General features: G+C 37.5%; 1 protein-coding gene, 1 long non-coding RNA gene and 1 pseudogene across 3 annotated transcripts; all 3 read left to right on the forward strand.

Moving 5' to 3' along the window:
• Positions 1–2593: 2593 nt before the first annotated feature.
• Positions 2594–2710, forward strand: LOC126191868 (5S ribosomal RNA; annotated as a pseudogene).
• Positions 2711–7690: 4980 nt separating this feature from the next.
• On the forward strand, positions 7691–13791 carry LOC126263479 (uncharacterized). The gene is made up of 4 exons (XM_049960572.1): positions 7691–7821; positions 12905–13051; positions 13172–13745; positions 13787–13791. Exons 1-4 carry the CDS (start codon positions 7723–7725, stop codon positions 13789–13791), a joined length of 825 nt encoding a protein of 274 aa, XP_049816529.1. The 5' UTR covers positions 7691–7722.
• A 60-nt stretch (positions 13792–13851) lies between these two features.
• LOC126262856 (uncharacterized) lies at positions 13852–18962 on the forward strand. 2 transcript variants are annotated; one of them, XR_007546768.1, is made up of 4 exons: positions 13852–14801; positions 14838–15898; positions 16004–16129; positions 16226–18962. It is a non-coding gene; the product is annotated as an uncharacterized LOC126262856 (long non-coding RNA). The 2 variants fall into 2 exon arrangements; XR_007546767.1 differs by having other exon boundaries at positions 13878–15898.
• The last annotated feature ends 7285 nt before the right edge of the window (positions 18963–26247 follow it).

Here is a 26247-nt window from a genome sequence, read left to right on the forward strand (position 1 = left end):
CAGTTCCATACAGTAAATGGTATGACACCATTAATAAATATAGACCTTAATCAGAAGCATATAGATAAGGTAGAATATTCAAAATTTTTAGGCGTGTCCATTGATGAGAGATTAAATTGGAAGAAACACATTGATGATCTGCTGAAACGTTTGAGTTCAGCTACTTATGCAATAAGGGTCATTGCAAATTTTGTTGATAAACATCTTAGTAAATTAGCTTATTACACCTATTTTCACTCATTGCTTGCATATGACATCATATTTTGGGGTAATTCATCACTGAGGAATAAAGTATTTATTGCACAAAAGCGTGTAGTCAGAATAATAGCTGGAGTCCACCCAAGATCATCCTGCAGACATTTATTTAAGGATCTAGGGATATTCACAGTAGCTTCTCAGTATATATACACTCTTATGAAATTTGTTATTAACAACCAAACCCAATTCAAAAGTAATAGCAGTGTGCATAACTACAATACTTGGAGAAAGGATGATCTTCACTATTCAAGATTAAATCTAACTTTGGCACAGAAAGGGGTGAATTATACTGCCACTAAAGTCTTTGGTCACTTACCAAATAGTATCAAACGTCTGGCAGATAACCAACAAGTATTTAAGAAGAAATTAAAAGAATTTCTGAATGACAACTCCTTCTACTCCATAGAGGAATTTTTAGATATAAATTAAGAAAAACAAAAACAAAAAAATTATTAAAAAAAAGAAAAAAGTTGTTATATTAACTTAATTATGTTGTTAAATTAACTTAATTATGTCACGTATTGGAAAATTTGACTCGTTCCACATCATTACAAAATATCGTATTCATGATCCATGGAACTAGTATTAATCTAATCTAGTCTAATCTTAAAAATTCCTGAACTTCCAGATGCCAGAGTGGCTGTGTCCCATCCTGTTGGTAAATGAAATCATTCGAATCAGCCTCCAATTGTGGGAAAAGAGAGTTCTCAAGCATATCGAGATATGTGCTTCCTGTAACAATGTTCTCAGCAAAGAAAAATGGACCATACACCTTTTCCTGTGAAACTGCACAAAACATATTAAATTTTGGAGGGTCCCTCTCATGTTGTGCTTCATGTGGTTGTTCTGTACCCCATATTCTCACATTATGACGGTTCTCCTTTCCATTTAAGTGTAATGTTGCCTCATCACTAAAGACTAAGTGTGGAAGGAAACTGTCATCCTCCGTCTTGCCAGGAATCAAATTACTGAACTCCAACACATTGTTATTTGTCACCTTCATCAAGAGATTGCAATGGCTGCATTTTGTATCGTTTCATGTGTAAACGTCGACGCAACGCACGCCACATGGACATTGGGGGCATGTTGACCTGTCGAGCTGCATGATGAATGGCTTTCTGCAGAATCTTCGCGAAACTGTGGTGGGCGCGTTTGATGTCCTGTGTCAGACATTCAGGGACAGCCTGGCAATTTGCCTTTACACAAACGACCTGTTTCTTGGAATTATTCATGCCATCGTCTAATACTCTATGCTTCAGGAAGAACAATACCATACCTAGCACAGAAGCCACGCTGAACAGTTATTACTGATCTTTACAGCGCAAAACGTAGAACACAAAATGCTTTCTGTTGGCTCAACACCATTTTTACTACAACTGAATTGGACACACTCTGGTGCTACCTAGTGTGAACCATGTAAAATTCCAGAATTTGCTCTTTCCAACAGTATGATGTTCACACACATATCTCAAATAATATAATAGTTATGATTTTTTTTAAAACTGGATCATTCTTTTTGGTACACCCTGTACTTCAGGTTGCAGTATTTTCTGTTGGTAGTGACACACTACCTGATAGCAGATACATCAAACCTGATGAAGATTAAATGGTGTCCGAAGGTGTAGGCAGCTGCAAGATTTCATGCAATCGTAAGTTATCAATCGTGTTGTGTTATGTTTGGTTGAGCTCACACGGCTCCACAGGAAAGACCATGCAATGTACAGTTCTTTTGTCAGTTGAAATGGAAAGCTTGTTAATCATAGATCACATATTATACAAAAAGTCAGAAATTGATGACACACAGTTTTTCAGTGGCTGAGGATCCTGCCATTTAAACATTACTTTAGAAGCAACAATGAACCTCTACCAAATGTCAAAATCATGAGGTGACAGGCTTATCTACAGCGTACCCTGAGAACTAAGGTATGTTGATATGTGACAGTCTGTTTACGAGTTTTTAATGTGATCTAAGTAAAAGATTGATTTATGAGATATGCCAATATCGAAGTTTTCTACCAAAAAGGTACAAACCATTATGAATACTACACCAGGCACTGTAAATATGTTTCCTTGCCTGCCATAGGCCTAGACAAACTTGAGTTTTACCACCATTTCTTTTCCATGTACATTTTCCAAATGGGGTCTTAATTCTTGTCATATCAAGTATGTGTAAGCTCTGTACACGACACTAAAAAACAAGCAGGACATGTGTAAGCATTTTCAGAAAGCAAAGCAACTAATACATTATTAACCAAGGAACGAGACACATGGTAAGCATCTTCTTAAAGAAACTAATACATTACTGCACAATATTACAGAACATCATATTTAATTAGGCAACGGCCTTGCCACAGTGGATACACCGGTTCCCGTGAGATCACCGAAGTTAAGCACTGTCGGGCGTGACCGGCATTTGGATGGGTGACCATCCAGCTGCCATGCACTGTTGCCATTTTTCGGGGTGCACTCAGCCTCGTGATGCCAATTGAGGAGCTACTCGACCGAATAGTAGCGGCTCCGGTCAAAGAAAACCATCATAACGACTGGGAGAGCGGTGTGCTGACCACACGCCCCTCCTATCCGCATCCTCACCTGAGGATGATACGGCGGTTGGATGGTCCCCATGGGCCGCTTGTGGCCTGAAGACGGAGTGCATATTTAAATGAATATTTTTATTATCTGTCCTTTTCCATGCCTGCGTGTTTTAACGTGTTTCGAGATACATCACAAATCTAACATTGTTTTTCCTCTGTCTTGCTACTGTCACGGCAAACACACTTATGTTTCCTTAAGTTGCGACAGTGGACAAAAATCTTCTCGCAAACATTGTACGGCACTACACATTTGATCTGTATTTAAACCACATGAACCAAAATAATCTACACAGTACTACACTTGTATCAAAATGTCTTCATTGGCTGATTGTAACCTCGATCGCCATTGGCTGACTGTGAAATGGAGCAAATATCTTTGGTCAAAAATGGCTCTGAGCACTATGGGACTTAACTTCTAAGGTCATCAGTCCCCTAGAACTTAGAACTACATAAACCTAACTAACCTAAGGACATCACACACATCAATGCCTGCGGCAGCATTCGAACCTGCAACCATAGCAGTCATGCGATTCCAGACTGTAACGCCTAGAACCGCTCGGCCACCCCGCTTGGCAAATATCTTTGGAATGCAATGTATTTTTGGTCGGGGAAATCATGGAGCCAAAACAATGAAGGAGGTGACATCACGTCACATCTTATCTAGCCCAAAACGTTAGGTTCGCCACATTCATACCTCCATAGTTCACCACAGTCATATTAACACCGTGACGTCGGTCTGACATGCACCTGCCCAGTTTCGACCGTGTTGGGTGCTTTGATCGTGTGGAGACGTAGTTGTTTAATCAACAATGCTAGCTTGAGTTGTTTACTGGTGTAATCTAAAGTTTAAAGGAATCACATTTCATTCGTAAGTTTTGCATTCAAGCAATATTTTCTTTTATATACATGAACGATTGTTGCACTGTTTACTTTTATTATAGTCATTTTACTTCTGTCGTTTAATGTTAGATTTGTCTTACTTTACTCACTGTCTGTTATTTCTTCTCTTTCCAATGTTTAAAAAATTAAATAGTTTGTTACCCTTTAAACTGAACTTATTGGCCACACACTGAATGTAGCATCATATGGAAAATGTCAAAGTGAGAAGATGTGTAAACTACAGTGAGACAAATGCACAAGTAATCTAATAAAACAAGAACAGTATTCTGCATGCAGAGATGCCTCTATGCAGTTCTGTTTCTTTGACGTTTCAATAATCGTCCATTTTCTTGACGCACAAGATTCGATAAAATCCGTTGCTTCTTTCCTAATTCCACACATTCATAGGCTAACGAAGCACATGTAGGAAAGTTTGTTGCAAACGTGAACATCAAAAATATTGCGCAGATGAACTGAAAGCTGAAAATGTAATGAGCAAGAAGCAGTACTAGTAAGTTAACAAGAACTGATTTCGAAGTTCCAGCTTCATTTGCTATCGATTCTACAAATACAGTAAAAGTGGGCTTAAATGGATTACGAAAGCATGTTTTTCACCTCACTTCGCAACATATATAATTAATCCACGACACGTACGAAAAGAATCCATCTGTACTAGGGATGTGGTGACATTCTAAATATACAGGCCGCTATACGAACAAAGACACGACGTCCCGAGATCACGTGACCAGGCCGGCAATGTATGTTGACAACACAAAATCTGTTCTGCGCATGTGAGTGCTCACTCCAGAGATATTTACTCTATGGCAACTACCCCAGACATTGCACAAGTCCCACCCATTCACCGTAGGGTAAATATCTCTGGAGTGAGCATTGCATTCTGCGCATGTTGTCAACATTAAACCAGGATTGTCACGTGATCTCGGGACTTCGCTGTGCCTGTGTGCTTTCTGCAGCGTTTGAAGTTTATAATACCAATAGTTTTTGTTGTGTTTCACCGTTTGTTGATAGTGTAATAGCGATGGTGAATTACGTTGTTGCTACGAATGGAAAGAAAAATATGTGAAAGGAGGGATAGTAACTTTTCATGGGTACATTCCGTATAGCTCTAATTATAGTTTTCATTTTAGTAACAGACACTGTATACGTTTAAAAATTTCGAGACGCATTATAATTAAGACTTGATTCTTAGGGCCCGCATCTCGTGGTCGTGCGGTAGCGTTCTCGCTTCCCACGCCCGGGTTCCCGGGTTCGATTCCCGGCGGGGTCAGGGATTTTCTCTGCCTCGTGATGGCTGGGTGTTGTGTGCTGTCCTTAGGTTAGTTAGGTTTAAGTAGTTCTGAGTTCTAGGGGACTTATGACCACAGCAGTTGAGTCCCATAGTGCTCAGAGCCATTTGAACCATTTTTTGAACTTGATTCTTAGACCTATTTTTCTACGATTTTATGACTATATAATAGATATTACGGCTCATACAAAAGCCTCTCGTGAATTTGCTAGTGGAACAGGAAAGGGAAAGGTTAGTTGTTTCAGTAAATACTATCCTCAATGCATTTATCAGTGACTTGTCAATTATGTATATAGATTACTCCGTCTGCTATTTACTTTATGAACTGGGAGCAAGTACTTAAAATGCGTTAAATAAATACCTCGAAGTGCCACCAGTAAGAAAAATTGTGCTTTAGGTCGCAAAAACGAGAAAATAAATACGCAGAAATACAAGAAAAAAGGACGAATTAGCAGGGATATAATCGCTAATGTGTGGTAAATTCGGTGTTTTTCGGACACTTGCGAAAGTACTAACGTACCGTCAAGTCGTTTTGCAGGACTATCACTGCAAAAATGTAGTTCAGGCTCTGTAATACTATAAAGTGCGGTATCGTACCAAAAACTACCAAAAATCGAATGCATCTGAACTATAACACCTATCGCAAAGAAGCTGAATGTAATATCACTTGCCCTTAAAAGTTACGTAGCTGGTTTATTCCCCGTATCAAATGGATACTTTTAAAATGTCTTCGCAACATATATAAATAATCCACGACACGTACGAAAAGAATCCGTCTACACTAGGGATGTAGTGACATTCTACATATACAGGGCGCTATAAGAACAAACACACCACGTCCCGAGATCACGTGACCAGGCCGGCAATGTATGTTGACAACACAAAATCTGTTCCGCGCATGTGAGTGCCTTCGACCATAAATGGTCGAAGGTGAGTGCTCACTCCAGAGATATTTACTCTATGCCATTCACCCTTATCCAGTCCGTATGCTAGGCCCCGCCCATTTTTGCCGCATGTCTAGGAATCAAAGTTCTTAGTATCATAGATATGCCAGTCATAAAAACAATGGAGAAAAATCAGTAATTAGTACGAAATTCAGTTTTTCAGTTACTATTGTGAAAATTGCATATTATTAAAGAAATAGAAGTATGTATATTGAATACGTGAGTTGAAAAATCAACAATAAGAAACAAAAAATTAAAATGATATCCATAGGCTTTCATCTGCAGTATATCAAAAAATCTGATATTTGTTAACTGCTGTGAGCCCCAGTTTCCATCAACTCAGTATAAGAAATTCTGTTGGGAAATATTTATTGGTAGTAACGACACAGTATGTTAGACCACAGTCTAACGTAACAGTCGCGACACTTCGCCTCGATTTTGTTGCCTACCGCGCCAGCAGCGCCCCAAGCGGAAGGTCAGCTAAACTGTGAGTTCGGCGCGATCGTGAAAGCGAATAGTAGTTGTTTATTTAGGTTTATACAATGGTTTTTACCATCGGGAGCGTTTGTAGCGCAATAAATTGCAGCAACAACAGGAAGAAGACACCACAGCTGTCTTTTTTAGGTTTCCTAAGGATCCTGAGAGCTATATACCATCATGTTACTAAACTGTATCGTCAGGATTCACTTGCAAACTATATGTGTATAAATGACGAATGTTTCGTTTTAGGAGCAGAAAATGGCTAGTTAATAGCAGACGAGAAGACCTTATGAAAAAAGACCCAGTTTACCTGTATAATTATATTAGGTTTTGTTCGCTACATTTCGAACAGAACAGTTCCTAAACGCAGACAATAACAAACTCGTGTGGAATGAAGTACCCACACTGTTTAACATTCCAATAAGCCACCTCAGCTGACGATGAAGAGGAAACTGCCACAAACATTCGACAGTCAATCTAAAGCTCTAAAACAGTCTTATGACACAGAAGCAGCCAGTTCAACTCTCCATGTATCAGTGCCAGTTTCGTGTGAATCATCAACACAGACCTGCTTTGACGATGAAGTGGTTAGATTAAGTGCAGCTATTCGTGTCTTACAAAAGCGTGTGAAGTGTCAGAATGTGCAGATCGCTAGACTTCGACCGAAACTATTACGGGACAAGGACAGTGCCAACAGACAGCGACAGACACTGCATCAGAAGGATCAAGTGAACAAGGACAAACGAATTTTGAAGACTGCAGGATCCCGATGCTCTTGACTTGTTGTTAAGGCAGATTAGCATTCCATTGAAAGAGAAACGTGCTGCAAGATGGAAATACGAAAATAAGCTGTTTGCTCTAAATTTATTATATTACAGCACTCAGGCACACAGGTTTTTGTCAGAATGTTTTATGCCTCCATCAGTGCGTACATTACAGAGGTATGCGGAAGGCACACAAATAAAATGTGCGATAAGTGACAATACAGGGTGCGTCAAAAAATGTATACACACTTTGAACTGTCATAGACAATTTATTTCCCGTTCTACAATGTTAAATAGGGAAGCCTAACAGACACATCATTGTGGTCCAAAACCACTCGGAAGTGACGTCAAAATGACGTGTACGCAAACGCGCTGCACACTTGTCGACTGATCGAGATCTGTGGTCGAATCGAGTTAGCGGGAAAAGCGTCTGCTTTGTTCTTCACTGTAATACTGACCGTGTATCTTGAGTGGTTGTGTTTTCGCTATCGAGCAAAATGTCTCAGGTGTATGAAAACATCTTTCGTGACGCTCTGAAAGATTTCAGAGTTTCGGAGGATGGCCTGATTTCAGGCTATTGTAATTCGTTGGAGGAGGTAATAATAATTTTATGTTAGAATTGGCTGGCAAAAATATGCGCCTTAGAAAATAACTTTTTTTCTGCTGCCAGTTAAGATTTCATTTTAATAAATTTTATATGTCGCTTTCCGCGATCTGATTCCAATTTTTAAGTGAGTTTTTTATGTATTATGCAATTTTTTCGTTGTTTTCGTTGTGAGGTGCTACATTGTATTGTTACATTACCTTTACTGTAACATATACACGTGGAATATTGTAATTAATGATCGGTGTTTAGGAAGTTAATGGCAACTTTGTTTCAAAATTCGCCGTTTGTGAGTTCGTCATCTATGTATTACAGTAAGAGAAACTGAACATTGCAGCAGCTCAAGCGCAAACGTCGTCTCGAGTAAATGGCATAATTTAGAAGACACACACACACATGAAAATGGGACTCAGGGCCTGGGAACAATCATGCAAAAGGAAAATAAAAAGCAGTATATTTGCAGCTAATGTCATTGCCAGAGCGTGGGCTCTGTATTCCACATAAATGTATCCTGCATTTTCCCAGGAATTTTACGTAGTTCTTTCTAATTGCACTATCAGCTCCAGTGCATAATTGCACAAATCCATTACTGCTGTTTTCTTTGTGCTGGCACTGAGCTGAATTTCATTGAGGTACTGAATTCAGAGATTAGCTAGAAAACTGTCTATGCAGGGATATGGAGCTCTGTAATTCAAATGACTGTAAGATCCTTAGTTTCTCACCAAAGTTTCAGCAAGGTCAGTGACATCAACTATGAAACAACTGAAACAACTTTTTTCATCAATAGCACTGTAATGAATGCCACTTTATGCAAATGTTGCAACATGACCACGTTTGGCCTCCCTACTGAATTCTGAGCAAAGGTGTATTGTTGATGGATGTTGAGTGAGAGCTTTTTGTTCGGGATACCATTGCTCAGTAATAACTGTCCGCTTAATTAATACATGTTACGATGTTTCCATTATTACCACTGCTTAGGTGGCTGCTCAAGTATGTGTGGATAATGTTGGAACTCTATTGGGATTCCTGGATTATATTGGTAGACAGAGTCTGTCAGGATCTAAAATTTTCTCAGCACCACACTGAAATTTTGATGATAATGTAAGCTGTTTTAGTCTTTAGAAATACTCGTTGGTGAATATGGGTCCTCATAGGGTATAGAACGTTATGACGCTTTGAAGCCCTCAAAGTTAAACTTCTCTTACAGGTGTTCTTTCACATCTACTCTTCTTATTGCCCTGCTAGATTTTATTTTAATTTCTTCTATTGATCTGGCTTTTACTGGAGATAATGATGATGGAAGTGAGTTACTAAGTCATTTATTTATTTTTCTTAGTTTTTCGTCTCACAACATAGGACTTGGGATGAGGCAAAATGTCTTCTGGAGATATTATCTCAGTTCTTCTACTGGATAGTGTTGACTTCTCGAGGAGGAGAAATGTTGAGGTCTGCATCTATAACCTTGTCAGGAATACCAATAGTAGAAATAGATGGCAAATTATTTTTAAGTTTGGAGTGTATCAGTCAAATAAGCCTTAAAAGTGCTGTATTATTTCTGTTGGTGATAAGGAGGAATTCTGGCTAACCAGCCCAGATCGTGATTGATTTTGCTCTATTTGTCATTAGATAATTTCCTGTATCACACAATAACTTAAGTAAGACTTCAAGACAAGAAGTCATAGCTTATGGCTTGTATGATGTGGCAGAGTATGCAAAATTATGCTGTTTTTTCATAAGTTGTTGTCCTTGAGGGGAGTGTCTCATGTACGTAATGGAAGTTTCATGAATTCTGTGAGCAATTCGTCATATCATGCTCTCTTTCCCAGGTCTTTGTCACAGATTTCAATCCCTTTGCAAATTAATGTGCCAAGATGCTTGCAGATTTTGTGATTAAGCTTAATGGATGTTGTATTGAAGTAATGTAGTCAGAGGTTTTTCTTCCACTTCTGTTAAGAGTTTGACAGCCGAAAACTGATATTTTTCAATTGTAGGAGAGAAATCATTTTGTAATTTTTACAAAAACTTTTTCATGGATGTAGTAACCAGTTTCAACTTTTGTACTGGATAGTTTTGATTGGTGATTGTCTTATTCTTAGTATATACAACCTGGAATTCATAGTATGCATAATTATAATGCTTAATAAAGCTTTTGTTGACATAAGGCAAGGCGTGCTTGAAATGAGGTTAACTGAAGCGCTGATCAGTTAACCCCAAAACTAGGTCATTAAACTTCATGTGCACTTGGAAAATATTTTTCATCATCATAATCACAACTGAAAGAACATTTTATGATCCCAGTTTTAACTGAAGTCAACAGTAACATAATTTGTGGTCAGTGAATAACAATGGAATAAAAGCAAAAGAGCAAACAAATGAACCCCCAATTTTGTTAACTCATCCATGATTAATAACATAACACTTACTTACCTTAGCTGTCAAAAACATCAGATGTGATGAAAGGCTGTGTACATTAAATAACTGAATTTTGTAAAGCCTAAAATTTCCCTCTTCATTCATGTTTCCCAGTTAACCTTAAGTGTAGTTACCCTCGGTTTATGCTACTGGTCACTTTATTCTCAGGTGGAAACACTTCTCAATCAGCTGAAAACTGTGGGGTTTTCATACTGCGTGAGAAGTAGTCGTTTTAAAGAGCCTTCTTCAGATGTTGTGAAAAGTAAGTGAACTGCTGCATTAATTACTTTCTGTGGTTTACCATTTTAGTTCATATATGTATACTTGAAGGAAGAATTTAGTTTGCTGGAATTAGGGATAGTATATATAGGCTACTTTAAATGGACATTTCTTTCTAAGCTGCACTAACAATTGATGGAATTGACTGTTTTTGTTATTGTTAATAGTTGTTGTGATATGCAAGGCAGAATTGTATTAACTATTTTCCTCTGTATTGACTTGTTTGTCATTTATCCATTTTCACAGCCATACACTCAGTAATTTTTACACACTTGCATTTGATAATAGGCTGATTAAAATTATTAGTTGGTTGACAATTCCTGTCGGAGCTGGTTTCCTCCAGAGTGCTGAATGCGTCAGGTCCACACTATCTCTGTTCGCCATTTCCTGACTGCCACAACAGCTGATCAATCCACTTCCATTTTCTTGTCTGACTTCCTTTCTTGATGTGTTTGAACGCCATGCAATCATTTGCTGCCTTCAACAAGATTGGCCTTAAACAACATTTTCAGACAGTAGGCATAACTATGTATCCTTACAATATCTTTATGGTGCTAGAGCTAGCTTTCACATCGTAACATAATGTGAAAGGCTGATCTGGTTGAAGGTAGCACATGATCGTTGGGACCAAATAATCTTACATTAGTGTAATGTAGAGTGGTGGCATAGTGCAACGGATAAGAAACATTCCTGATCCATATAAAGTTGTGGATTTGAGTCTTGACAGATTCTTTCATATTTTTTATACCAAAATATTATCAAAATTACTTCATTATTTTTATTTAGTTAATAGGTTTGGATGCAGTTTTATTTCTAACACTCTGCTGTGTCATTTTCGACATTGTATTTACTTTTTAATTCCTTATATTTCTTCTTCATATCATTATTTCATTTGAAATCAGCTTGTCACCTATAACCTGTAACTGAATACAAACCAGGACTGCTCATTAGTTGGTAATTTGGCAGTCCATGCAGCTTGTGTGAGGACAGTTTCAGGTGCCATAATTAATGAAAGGAAGAAATTTGTTTGCTTTTAGCATTGAAATACAATTTCTTTCCTTGAGTTTGCTTATAGAGAATAGCTTCAGCTAGTTTCCTGCCACATGCTTAGTGTTGGATGTTTCACCATCAAGCTAGGCCAGGCAACAGCATTAGGTGTGAGGCTCTGCTGCGACTGCCCGTGGTCAGTGTATTAATTGTTGTGAACAAAGTATGATTAACAGTTCTTCTGTAGAATGCTGACAGCCATTTTCTAGGATATATTGCACATCATGTTATGGTTAGGTTATCAAATGAGTTTAAATTCTGGGCTATAAAATGTCGTATCTGCCACAGTTATGCCATTGGTCACTCCAAAACCAGTTGTCAGCAGAGCATGTCATATTCATGTTATTTCATAATGGCCACTTCCAACACTGCACAGAGTTACATGTATACGTCTCCCATCCTTTCATAATCCCAACCTGTGCTCTGCCTCTACTGAGCTAAACCTACTTTTTTTAACATGAAAATTAAATTGAACAGCACTTGCTGAGTGACCTGCTCTGTTTGTTGCCTATAATACAGCAGCAGCCGGTGTGCTAACACTTTAGCAACAAGTGACAGATGCCAACTAACAAATAATTTTAATGAATCTATACTGCAGTGTTCATGTTGAAATGGTTTCTATGGTTTTCGATAATTGTGGTGTTGATATGTAAAACAGTAGTCAGCTCATTGCACCTATTGACAGGCATGTTTAGCTTTATTGTCTTCCGAGTTAAGTTTATTTTTTGTAATTCCACATTTATAGTAATTACATTTTTCTACATAAGTGTTCTTCACATCTCCTTTGTTTACAAAGAATATTAATTCCACATTTATTGGAACCACAATAAAGCACTTCAGTTGCCCGAAATCAGTATGGTATCCTCATTGCACATGGCAGACAGTTCCATTTCTTTGCTAGATACAATAGGTGTGACATCCTGTAAAATTTTGCTCCAGTACTATGTAAAGTAGATAGGCAATCTGCTTCCATCAGTTCAGAACTTTGACAATACCTGTCAAATGAATGAAATGTTTTCTCACATTGTATTTAGTTAATTAACAATAACATATGTGAATTATTTAATAATAACAATATTTTTTTGTCTGTGAGAAATATATTAAAAGCAAATGCAGGGACATGTCCCTATCCCCTTTTTTGGTTGTGCATTTGCAGTGGAGAGTGTGTGGTCGAGGCACTGTGTTTTGGGGCCAAAATACTATAAAAGTAAAGTCTAGTGTACCTGAGCACTTGGTAATATCATGCTGTGTTAAGATATACTTACTTTCCATAAAACAAGTTCGTTACAGGGAAAGTTTATTAAATAAATTTTATAGTAGTTCTTTACCCTCTTTAGGAAGACCATGTGACTCCTCGTAAGAGATTGAGGATCATGGATACTAGAAAATCCAACTGCCCAGCAACTTTAAATATGAAGTGTATAAGGGTGTATCCTGATTACAGTATGCACTCAGCAACTGAACACAGGGATACCAAGGCAAAAGTAAGTATCCAGTTTGGGTTCTGCTTGGAGAAAATTTTACATGATCAGTTGACGGTATACTTTAAAATCTGTTGTTTTTAATGCTCTTAATTAAATAATTGATACATTTTTGTCTTACAGGTTCTTGCAAGTCTACAGAAAGATTTGGCATTGCCATGCCCGCCTAAGAGCTATCTACGTTATTATTTGACTGCTTCCGCAGCAAGTGCACACACACATGCTACTGAAAGTGTTGAAGCAAGTGGGTACATACATCCTTCACTTGTAAAGGAAATCAAAGACTTAGTACTCAGTGGCATGACATCTCTCAAAGTCATTAAGTTGGCTCTAGACAGATTTGTTGAAATCAATTTCACTGGGACACACATACCAGGTCAAATGAATACTACCTTTTACCCCACAGAGAAAACTATTTACAGTCACATTTATCGGACCCTGTATGGTGCAAATAAAGTATTGTTTGACGAGACTAGACTGCAGAATCAGGTTGATGAGTGGCACAAAGACTCGAGCAATCACATGATTTATTATAGACATTGTACGGGAGCCAATGGAGAAGTGAAACCATTACTTTTTTGCTATCAGAGCACTTGGCAGAGAGATCTTTTGAAGAAGTATGGGGGTAGTTGTTTGTTAGATGCAACATACAAAACAACAACATATGATATTCCTTTATTTTTAATAGCTGTGAAGAGTAATGTGGGCTATTTGGTTGTCGTTTTTTTTTTCATTCAGATTGAAAATGCAAGATCCATTCATGAAGCACTAGACATTTTCAAGGACTGGAACAAGGATTGGAATCCCCTCTATTTGGTTACGGATTTCTCAGAGTCAGAGATAAATGCAATTGAGCAAGCATTCCCTCAGACAAAAGTTTACTTGTGCCTTTTCCATCGAAAACAGGCATGGGGAAGATGGTTGAAAAAAAAGGATAATCTACGTGTACCAAATGACATGAAGACATTTCTGGATATGTGGCAAGAAATTTCAGAATCACCAACAGAGAGAATTTAGAGATCGCGTAGAAGAGTTGCAAACGCATGAGGTTTCTTGGAGAAACGAGCGTGCATGGCCATACTTTCAACAGCAATGGCTAACGGTATGTGAAAGATGGGTGAAAGCGTATGAGGACAAGGGCAGATTTGCAACTATTGACACTACAAATGGAGTTGAAGCCATGAACAAGATTGTAAAACATTTTTTCCTAAAACACAATTCAGACAGGACTTTAACTGGGGTTACTAAGGTTATAATAAACCAGTTTCTTCCAAGCCTAATTAGAAAGTACTGTCTGCAGAATTCTGCCATCAAAGCTTATAACAAAGATGTTCCACTGTTTTTGCATAAAAAAACAAACAAGTTTGTGAAACATGTCATGCAGCGATATGCATCAGCAAAAGTTGAGTTAACTGCAAGATCAGTGAGTAGGAGATCGGATGGTTCATTTTGTGTGGAGAGTGCAAAGTCCAAAAACTGTAATTATGTTGTAAACTTTGATATACCAGATTGCACATGTGAAGATTTTCGGAGATATAAATACCCATGCAAGCATTTCTGTGCAATCTTTATTTTTTACCCAGAGTGGGGTTTTGATAAAATGCCAGAAAGTTATAAGACTAGTCCATTAATCTGTCTTGATGAAATGTATGGGGTGGGCTTTAGAAGTGGCTCTTCAGTAATTTCATATGAAGGCAGTAGTAGTGACGAAGCTGTTGAGGAGGCAGTTGAAGCAGCTGAGGAGGCTGTCGAGGTTGAGGAGGCTGTCGAGGTTGAGGAGGCTGTCGAGGCAGCAAATACAGATGGTGTTGTTCAAACCCAGAATATTCCTTTGCAGCAGTTTGAAGCAAGGGAGCTGTGTAAACAGATTTATAATCTCACATACAACTGCAGCAACAGCGAAACATTACAAAAAGTACTTGAATCACTGAGCAACTGTGTGCAAGATTTGCAATTAGCAAATCCTGAAGTTGGTGGTCTCCCATTGGCAGTGCCATCAACTTCCAAACAATAGCGAAGAACAATGCCAAAAGCCTTACAAGATCTGTCTTAAACACATTATAACTTCCCATTTGAAGGGTAAGAAATGACTGTTTATTTGAATTTTAGATAGCTCTTTGTCTATGTAAAATACAAATAAGCTCCGTCATTTCTGATCCTCGAGATGGAATGCTATGAGGTCTTTATGTTGGTCTCTGCTTTTAAACTTTGTTGCACATTTGAATTTCGAAGTAGCAGTAGATAAAATATTATAAAAAGGATAGTTGCTACATTTGTGTGTGTGTTTGTGAGTGAGCGAGTGTGCGCGCGCGCTTTTGAAAAGGCCCTTGTTGCCCGAAAGATAAGTCCGACAGTCTTTTTGTTGTGCCTTTCTGTGATTCAGCATCTTCACCATTTGGTGAGCAGCAACAACTATCCTTTTCATAATATTGTTACATTCCATCCTGGATTTTTCATTGTTCATCAGAGAAAAGATTTTTCTGAGGAATTAAACTAGATGGTAGTGTAGAACTTGCAAACTTTTTAAAATATGAAGTAAAAGATTTTAACTTTAAATTAGGTTAATTCAAATATGGGACAATGTTGAGAATTGAAAAGGTGGAAAAAATAAATAAGATATATCTTAGTGGCATTGAGATGTCGTATGACTGATGGAGGAAAGATTTTGCATTTCTTTTTCCAAGTAAGAATGCACTTGCTTCAATACATGTCTAGTGATTCACGTGAAACAGAGAAAAAGATAGACTGCCCTGTTAATGAACATGAGATTGCCCAGTATCACTCTGACAGAAGAGTATGGTGTTTCCTTGATATGGTATCTGGTCAGCAATGTCATTGGGACCAAATGAAGTAAGTATTGACTTTTTTTATTTGCTTTGGAAGCTTAATGTGTATCAGTTACCTACATATTGGATATCTACCACCTTGGTTCTAATGTTCTTAATAACTTTGCAGAGTTACTGCAGATACCACACAGAAGCAATTACTGTTACTGGAATACCAGTAATGTTTATTAAATTCAGTTGTAAAGTAGTTCTGGGCATTGCAGCTGGTGAGCAATGTCATTGGGCACCAAAAGAAGTGAGTACTAAATTTTGGAATTGTGCCTTGAAAACATGTGTATCTGTTGTCTTCATGTTGCATAACTCAATTACTTGTTGTTAATTTATTTGTTAGGTTCAGTTATGATGGATTTCTGGCCTTCAGTCCATGGGAAAATTCACACCAGATTGCATCAAGACTGTTATATTCCAAGGATATCTTGGAAGATTGATAGTATTCCTGAACGAAAACAATCCATATAGTATTTCACGTGTGTATCAAACTGCCATTTGTTGTGGCACATAAATGTTTGCAACTTGATTGTAATTTTTGAACAGTTTCTCAACAATCCAAGAATTTCTTGTAATGAGAAGTAGACATTGTTGCTTGGGTAAAGGAAATACAAATCACGGTCAATGTAACTACCTTATTAACTTTCCACAGAGAAATATTTTTCACTACTGCTACTTAAAAATTCAAATGTGTGACAAAGTTTGCTTACAGAACTTGGCATAAAGATCTTCCTTATTTGTATTTTTTAGGTAGCTCTTATTGTTTGATCCTTCAAATGGAATGCTATGACCTCCATGTGATCTATTCCTTAGTAGTTAATTATCCATTAAGGCACAAATATATGAACATTACAATGAGAGGGGTCTTTATGCCAGGCCCTGTAAAAGTAATGGCATCTTACTTAATATTATTGTTGGGAATTTGATGGCACAGCTGTGGGGAGACCACAAATTTCAGGGTTTGCTAACTGCAAATCTGGCACACAGTTGCTGAGTGATTCAAGCACTTTTCATAATGTTTCACTGTTGATACAGTTGTATGTGAGATTATAAACCTGTTTGAACAACACCTTCACTTCAAATTGCTGCAAAGAAATGGTTACGGTATCAGTGTGATGCTCTATGTGTGTTTCCTCAACTGTGTCCTCATTGCTACTGTCTTCATGTGAAAGTACTGCGGACACACTTCTGAAACCAAACCTGTACATCTTGTGAAGACAGATTAATGGGCTATTCCTGCAGCTTTCTGGTATTTAATCAAAACCCCACTCTGGATAGAAAATAAAGATTGCACAGAAATGCTTGCATGGGTATTTATATATCTCAAAATCTTCACATGCGCAGTTTGGTAGAGCAAAGCTTATAACATAATTAGTCTTTGAACATTGTACTCTCCATACAAAACATTGTCCAAGTTCACATTCACTAATCTTGCAGTTAATTCAACTTTCCCTGGTGCATATCACTGCATGACATGTTTCACAAACTTGCTTTTTTTAAAAAAAAATGAAAAAACAGTGGAACATGGCTGTTATGATTTGATGGCAGAATTCTGCAGACAGTACTTTCTATTTAGGCTTGGAAGAAATTGATTTCTTATATCCCTAGTAGCCCCATTGAAGGTCCCATCTTTGTTCCATTTTAGGAAAAAAAAAATGTTTACAATCTTGTTCATGGCGTCAACTCCACTTGTAATGTCAATGGTATCAAAATTGCCCTTGTCCTCATAAGCTTCCACTCACTTTTCATGTATCAATAGCCACTGCTGTTAAACGTATGGTGATGCATATTCGTTTCTCTGAGAAGCCTCACTATCTCTTCTGTATGATCTGTAAATTCTCTGTTGGTGATTCTGAAATTTCTTGCCACATGCCCAGAAATTTCTTCATGTCATTTCTTATTTATTCAGCCATCTTCCTCAAACCTGTTTGACTGAAAAGGCACAAGTAAACTTTTGTCTGAGGATATGCTTGATCAGTTGCGTTTGTCTCAGATTATAAGAAATCAGTAACCCAGTAGGTGGGATTCCAATCCTTGAAAATGGCTAGTGCTTCATGAATGGATCTCGCATTTTCAACTTGAATGAAAAGAAAACCAAATAATCCACATTACTCTTTACAGCTATAAAAAAATAAAGGCATATCATGTGTTGTTGTTTTGTATGTTGCATATAACAACTATCCCTGTACTTCTTCAAAAGATCTCTGTGCTAACAGCTCTGACAGAAAAAAGTGATGGTTTCACTCCTCCATTGGCATCTATACCATGTTTGTAATAAATCATGTGATTGCTTTATTCCTTGTGCCACTCGTCAGCATGATTCTGCAATCTAGTCTCGTCAAACAATGCTTTATTTGTACATTACAAGGTCCAATATGTGTGAATATAATTTTTTTCAGTGGGGTAAAATGTAGTATTCATTAGACCTGGTATGTGTGTCCCAGTGAAATTATCAATAAATGTATCTAGAGCCAAATTATTGGCTGTATGATGTCATTCCATCGTGCACCTGAATTTGTATTTCCTTTACAAGCTATTGTTAGCATGTGTGTGTGCTGATTTGCTGGAGAAGCAGAGAGATAGTGTTTCAGCTATCTTTGAGACAGTTAAAGGAGGTGCTTTAGAAATGAGTGTCCTGATTGATATGAAAAACAGTTTTCAAATTTTCTGTACAAACTATAAACAGTTCCTCAGTTGGTGATTGTGGAAGAGATTGCCATAGCCACAGTATTGATCCACTGTCAGGTGGTAAACCTAGGATTTCCTTCCAGTATGAGCCAAGTGAAGTAAAACTGTGGTTGGAGAAATGTTTTATATTCTTAAACTGAGTATTTGTAACCCATTATGGTGGATTGCAGTTCATGTGTCAACACTTAAAAATGTTTAGTTTCTCAGTGATGACACTTGATACAATTTCAATTTTTAAGGCTATTCTGTGTCAAGTTAAATTTTGAATTATCCATTTAAGCTTATTTTTTGCTGTGTGGCAGATGGATTTATGTTCATGTAATATTTTTAACGTTGATTGTAGTAAGGTGTAATAATATGTAAATGCCCAATAAAATAGATTGATATTTATATTTTTTGTTTCTGTATAATAATTCTGTAGCTTGGTGACCTGAGCTGTGTGTGTGTGTGTGTGTGTGTGTGTGTGTGTGTGTGTGTGTGTGTAAGATATTATCATTTCATGGGAAATGTGGCAATAACAGATCAGAAATTGTGTGCAGAATATACCTAATTATCAATACCTGTAAGCAGCTAAAGGTCTGGATTTCATTATAATTTCATTCTTAGAGAGCTGCAAGATCACCAATGGTATCTGTACAGATATCAGCTTCATATAAATTAGTAAGGTTTTTACTGACTATTATTCACCAAAGCCGACAAAACAGGCTGCATTCAGTAGTAGTACTACATAATGGTGATACTTCAGTACAACTTTGAACCCCTTAAGTGGTTTAGATCAGCAGGAGCAAAGTATATTCTTCAAGGTATGTTTCACATGCAACTAAGAAACCTTTGCCTTGAATGTCATGTGATTTTGCACTCTGCTGCTAAGTTTTCCTTTTAGATTTATTAAATTTCTTAAAGAGGCTTCTGTTACAAACACTAGCAATCCACATAGGTAACGTGTGACTGATATTCCTTATGTATCACAACCTTATTTCAGTTTCACTCTGTTGTTGCTGGTAACTGTTGTGATGGAAGAGTTGATTTGTGCCACATTAAGGAAGATTAAGAAAAAAGTCATTTATAAACTCGTGAAAAGGAGGCAGGGTTCCCCGAAAGTATAAAGGTTGCCATAAGCAGTCACTTTTGTTGGATTAAGTTATTTCCATATCCTTTCTGGATATTTCAGCCAGCTGCATCCTATTGTAGAGATAGACTAACCAAAAACCTTAGTGTTATATGAACAGAGCAGAAAAAACTTTATTAAATACACAAAGGACTGGTAACTACCTTCATGTATGGACCACTTTCCAAAAAATACACTGTGTCAAGGCATTCAGATTGTACATATTCTTTCTGAATATTTTTATTGTAGCAGGAAGAATGGGGATTGTTTAACTTACCTTTAACCTAAGGTACATTAGATTGTGTATAAAATTCATCAAAAGAGTAAATACGGGCTCTTACTTAAACTGTTTACTATAACGAGAGATATTAGAGTACAATATTATAAGAGACAGATGAAGACTAGGTGGGAGATAGACTAAGAGAATAATTTCTCATGGTGATGAAAGACCTGCACCCAAACAAGGCACCTGGAGTAGACATTCCCTCACATTTGTGGAGATCCTTCAGACAGACAGCCAAGTCGAACTATTTCATGTGGTATGCAAGATAGAGACAAGTGAAAAACCTTCAAGTTTCAGAAGGAAGTAATAATTCCTATTCCAAGAAAACCAGGCACTGAAAGTTGGAAATATTACAGAACTATCAGTGTGGCAAGTCATGGTTGTAGTTTGACACAAATTAAGTAAAGAATAGTGGACAAACTGGTAGGTGCCAACTGACCTCAGGAAACATTACTTTGGTATCTGGGAAAAAGTAGCAACACATGAGGCAGTATTGGTCCTATGAAAAATCTTACAAGAGGATATAGAGAAAGCTTTTGACACTGTTGGCTGGACTATACACTAGGAAATTCCGAAGGTAGCAAGGATAAAATACAAAGACTAAAATTTGCACACTGATGTAACAGTATGTGTAAAGACATGAAAAGTGTGCAGTCCTTGGGAAGGGAGTGAGACCGGGAGTGAAGTATTGTAGAAGGTGAAACCACGACTTGCAGATGTATGTTTAAAGGGGTGTTGTTCCTGTTGCAGAGGAATTAATTTAGTGTACAATCCTTACTGTGATTTGTATTACCAATGTTTTGAGGGGAATGGAAATATTAAAGTAACGGTATACAAATTCAACAAAGGTTTTTTAACTAATGAGTATCATCTTCAAGCTCTGATTCAACATGCATTTAAAATGCTTGGCTGTATATCATGGCACTGTCTGTAGCTCTTGCCAGTTCATTACACACAATTCGAAGATTCAACAGTGGAACGAAAGACCTGACATAAAAGTAGTGTTCATTGAGCGATTGGATATGACAACTGTTCTATCCTGACAATATTTTACATATAAATTATAGCCATACGAGTTGATTATCAATTGAATTGGGTGTACACAGGTATGATCAACATAATAAACCCATAATAAATATCACTGGTATCTTTAAGTACTCATCTTAGCAACTGAAACGGCTACACATCTATGCTGATAACTGAAGCCATGTTTAACATCCTCAGATGTATTTTACTACATTAGATTCAGTTCTCATTCTATAGACCCAAAAATGAGATGGGTTTCTTGGATATGGAATATGTCAAAGTACAACATAAAAAACAAAGACCATCTGAATATAACACTTCCCTGATCACATGTCAGGATACTTTAAAGATATGTGAATACATAACAGATAAACTGGGACTGCCAACATTTACAGAATTAATACACTCAGAATGAAACAGTTATGCACTTTTAACAAATTTATCATACACACAACACCTAATCTTAACTGTTGTAAAACCAAATCTAAGACATTTTAACTTAAGCTGGTCTAACAGTCCCTGTTAAGATATTCATTTATAGAGGAGCTGCCTGCCTAAAAATCTTTCAAACTCTGTTTAAACTGTGCTGTTTCTGAAACAAACTTTTTAATGGTAGCTGGCAATTTATTGAAAATGTGTGTTTCCGTAAACTGGACTCCTCTTTGGACCAAGGTAAGCAATTTTAGGTCTTATTGTTCCTAGTATTTTACTATGTGCTGAGCTATTGTCTGGAAATAAACATGTTATTTGCAACCAATTTAAGGGATAAATATACTGAAGCATTGGTTAGAATACCCACTTCCTTGCTCAGATTTGTACATGATTATATGGAATTTACAACACAATTGAGTCTTATTACATGCTTCTGCAGTCTAAAAACTTTTGCTCGGTTTGACAAGGTACCTCAAAATATGAAAGCAAATGAAGTAAGCAAGTTTTTTTTTCTCATGTGCCAACAAAACAAACTTAGCATCTGGCAATTTAACAGATGAGGTCATTACTGTAGACAGGAATAAACAACAGATTCAAGATGGAACCTTGAGGAGCACCACATGTAATTACTTCCCAATCAGACGAAGACTATTTGCTTACTCTGCATGTATTTGCAGTGACACCCTTGTTTCCTTTTAGTTAGGTCAGACTCTAACCATTTTGCAGCACTGGCAGTGACATCACAATATTCTAATTCTCTTGAGAGAAAGCTGTGATTCATAGTCAAGGGCTTTTGACAGGTCACAGAGAATGCCAGTAGCCTCTAACTTGTTTTCTTATGAATTATTCCCACATTCGGGAGGACGACGGTTCAATCCCGTCTCCAGCCATCCTGATTTAGGTTTTCCGTGATTTCCCTAAATCGTTTCAGGCAAATGCCGGGATGGTTCCTTTGAAAGGGCACGGCCGATTTCCTTCCCAATCCTTCCCTAACCCGAGCTTGCGCTCCGTCTCTAATGACCTCGTTGTCGACGGGACGTTAAACACTAACCACCACCACCCACCAATTATTCCCACTGTATGTGCAAATACCCTTCTCTATATCAGTAAGCATAAGGAACCCAAACTGTGACTTGGATGATATATTGTTTGCAGTCGGATGCTTAAGAAGATGCTTAGACACAACCTTTTCAAATATTTTTGAAGACGCCAGCAAAAGTGAAAATGATCAATAATTTGATAGTATCTCTTTAACGCTCTTCTTGTACAGAGGCTTAACTTAGGCATATTTTAGCCAGTCTGGAAATGTTCCACTGATAAGAGATTGGTTACACAAATAATTTGAGGTACAACTCAACTCACATGAATACACTTTGAAAAACTTCACTAGAATACTTTAAGGATTTTATGATGGATGCTGCTACTTAGGGAGAAGTGAGTGTCATTTCCATTTTACTGAAGTTATTTGTAGGGAGTGGTCTCAGATGTTCAATTGCACTGTTAACTGAACCTGATAACTTGAAGCTGTCAGTAACAGATACAAAGTACTGCACCTATTTAAGAAGTTTGCAACACTACATGCATTTGTTACCAATGTCTCATTTACTTTAATTTGAAGTGTTACTGGAATTTTCAAAATTCAAAACCTGTATGTATCACAGCATCAACAACAAGTTTAAATAACACATGGCTTTATCTCAATAGGAAGTCAGACTGCTACTTAATTTACAGATGGCAGCAGAAATGATTTTCTTTCAGTGTTATCTGTAAGGCAAACAGTAGCCTGTCGTTAATGTAACGTAGCTGTTACTGTAGTCTCTTTAAATTTGGTCGTCTTGTCAGACTGTAGTGTATCAGATTATCTTATCATTATTAACAGGATACCAGATGCATTAGTAAAACAAGTGTTTTCTGGAGACAATTTCTTAATCAAAGCTGTGTAGCACAATAAATACCTTACATCTCTCAGTATTTGAACATCTGAATCAAATCTACAGTTACTCTGCATTATGTGGTGCAAAATGTAAATGTACTGTGATACTGGTGGGGTGCAGAACTAATTTTTATATGCTCTCACAGTAAGAATGGTTACAAGAATGCTTTATGGAAAGCTTCATAGCGTTCTGTTGTTTGTAAATTTTTAGTAAAATTTTCCAAAACTGAAGTCACAGCCACATGAGAAGAAAGTCCACATGACCTGGATTCATATACAAAATGAAATATTTCATTCAGCTATGAATTGTGCATAGTTAAATTGCCAGGAAAGTGGAAATAATGTGAAAGGTTTAAGACAACACTCTTTGTAACACAGCCTGTCATTTATTCTTCTTTCTTGCTGAGTGAGCTATGCACCCCATAGCAAACTGCCTTGTTTCTTATGCAGTCAAGTTATTTACCCATTCTTCTTAAATCATATATAGTTTTTGTGTGACACTGCATGGCACAACACACAAGTATTCTTCTAATTTAACTGTGTGATAATGAACACAGGAAGTAGTTTTTAAAGAATTTTATGTTGCCCTTGGAGGTTTCTTTCATGATCCTTTAAGGCCGCTTTTGCATGATCAAAATTCATTTGTATGATCATAGAAATTATTATTCATATAAAAGATTAGCTGTCCTATGTATAGCCAAACAGCTACCCCTTAAATGTATAACAAAGCCTGCTTCTTCTGAAAAGTTGTTTTCACAATTAACTGAGAAGACGACAAAAGGCATTAACTTCCCGTGAGGCATAATTTAGAAAACATATATATTTTTTTAACACAAGTAACAGCTGTTGGTAAACCAATATTTCATTATAACTGCACTGGAATCTTACGTATCCCAGGAAACGAAAATTTATAGCCTTATCACGACACTACTCTTAACAGTTTGTTTTTTCCCCCAGTATGAGCTGCGTACTCGACAACAAATGCTATTTCTCATAAGCAATGGCAATGTTTAGCTTCTCTCAACAGTTATACATGATGGTTTATGGAATGTGTAACGGAAATACTGCATTTATTATGTAGGTGTATAACATTTTATGCTACCTATTTGGTCCTCGACATAATAAGCAGATCAATCACAGCATGGTCAAGAAACAGGTAAAATCCGATAAGCTGAGAATCCGTACGATTTATTTACTTCTACGTAATTTATAAATACATTTCCATTTCTCCGCTACAGTGTACGTGCGATAACAGCCACCTTTCTTTCACATTACGGTCACATATCAGCGGATCACACTCGTTTCAGGACGATTCAGCAGACACGCACCGACGTTTTAACATACACTCCAGTGTGGTCCGAAAACTTTCACGTAACTCGACTCGACCACGGATCTCGATACTCGACAAGTGTGCAGCGCGTTTGCTTATACGTCATTTTGACGTCACTTCCGAGTGGTTTTGGACCACAATGATGTGTCTGTTAGGCTTCCCGGTTAAATATGGGTGAGAAAGTAATGTTATGTTTCTCCAACAGGTGGCAGCAGTGGCAAGGAAGTAACTGCAAATGGCGGACTGCGTCTGAGCTGTGAAGCGCGGAAGCAGATAATTAAGTGGTACTGGAAGTTTGAGAACGTAGCTGCGGTTCGAAGACAGTGGAGAAGTGAGTATGGTAAAGAACCACCTTCAAGGTAAACAATTACACATCTACGAGACAAATTCAAAATTCATGGAACAGTGTGTGATGTGCATAAAGGTCGAAGATAATCCTCACATTACAGTTGAAAAGGCTGTGAATTTGCCTGGTGTAAATGTGTGGTGTGGTCTGTCTGCAAGGGAACTCATTGGGCCTTTCCGCTTTGAAGGTACTGTTACTGGAGAAACGTACCTAACAATGCTTGCTCACTCCATATTCCCTGCCATTCGTGCATTATATGGTAATGATGAGTTTTATTTCCAACAAGATGGCGCCCCGCCGCACTATTGTAGGGACGTACGAGCATACGTGGATCACAATGTGCCAAGCTAGTGGGTAGGACGCAGGGGACCAATCGAGTTTTCTGTATGCTCTCCAGACCACACGCCGCTTGATGTCTTCTTATGGGGCACTGTAAAAGAAAAGGTGTACAAACGTAAACCACGTAACCTGGACACACTTTGGAATGAGATTCAGGCGGTGTGCGCAGAAATCTCATTGGACACTTTGGTACGATGTATGGAGTCAGTGGTGACTCGTACTCAGAAATGTATTGATGCTGAAGGCCGCCAGTTTGAACATTAATCACATTTGCAAAGTACATTTATTTTTCCAATTGGACTTTAAGCTTTCCATTTCCAGAAATTTAACATTGTAGAACGGGAAATAAATTTTCTCTGATGCTTCAAAGTGTGTATACATTTTTTTGACACACCCTGTATATTCCACCTTTTAAAGCACAAGGTGCAGCATTTCTCTGGTAAATATGTCATTGGATGAAATATCTCCGACGGCAAATTTAACATATAACTGCAATTCTGACAGTGTTATTGGTTTTGAGGACTTGGGGCTTACATGCACAGCTAAAATTGCCAACAGTGTGTTGGTGATAATGGTTAATGGCATTTTTTCATGTTTCAAACAACCATTGCTGTGTACTGTTTTTGTAAAGTAACAGTGGGAGCTACGCATTTGACTGCTATATTTTATGAAGTAGTGAAAAGACTTAAGGAAATTGGCTTAGTTGTGAATACTTGTGTGACCAATCAGGGTTCAAATTTTGTGGACTGGAGAAAGAGACTGAGAATTACACAAGACAATCCAAGTTTGGTATATGAGAAGCAGAAGATCTATTTCTTCTATGACACCCCACATTTGTTTAAGAGTATCAGAAACAATCTGTTTAGGTATGACATAATTC

Source organism: Schistocerca nitens, chromosome 6 (genome assembly GCF_023898315.1).
Source record: "Schistocerca nitens isolate TAMUIC-IGC-003100 chromosome 6, iqSchNite1.1, whole genome shotgun sequence".
NCBI lineage: Eukaryota > Metazoa > Arthropoda > Insecta > Orthoptera > Acrididae > Schistocerca > Schistocerca nitens.

Excerpts from the sequence above, each read along its gene's own strand:
- LOC126263479 (XM_049960572.1), top strand. The coding sequence starts at position 7,723 with ATGTCTCAGGTGTATGAAAACATCTTTCGTGACGCTCTGAAAGATTTC. Across the intron at positions 7,822-12,904 it reads ATTGTAATTCGTTGGAGGAG|GAAGACCATGTGACTCCTCG; the intron begins GTAATAATAATT and ends TACCCTCTTTAG. Across the intron at positions 13,052-13,171 it reads ACAGGGATACCAAGGCAAAA|GTTCTTGCAAGTCTACAGAA; the intron begins GTAAGTATCCAG and ends TTTGTCTTACAG.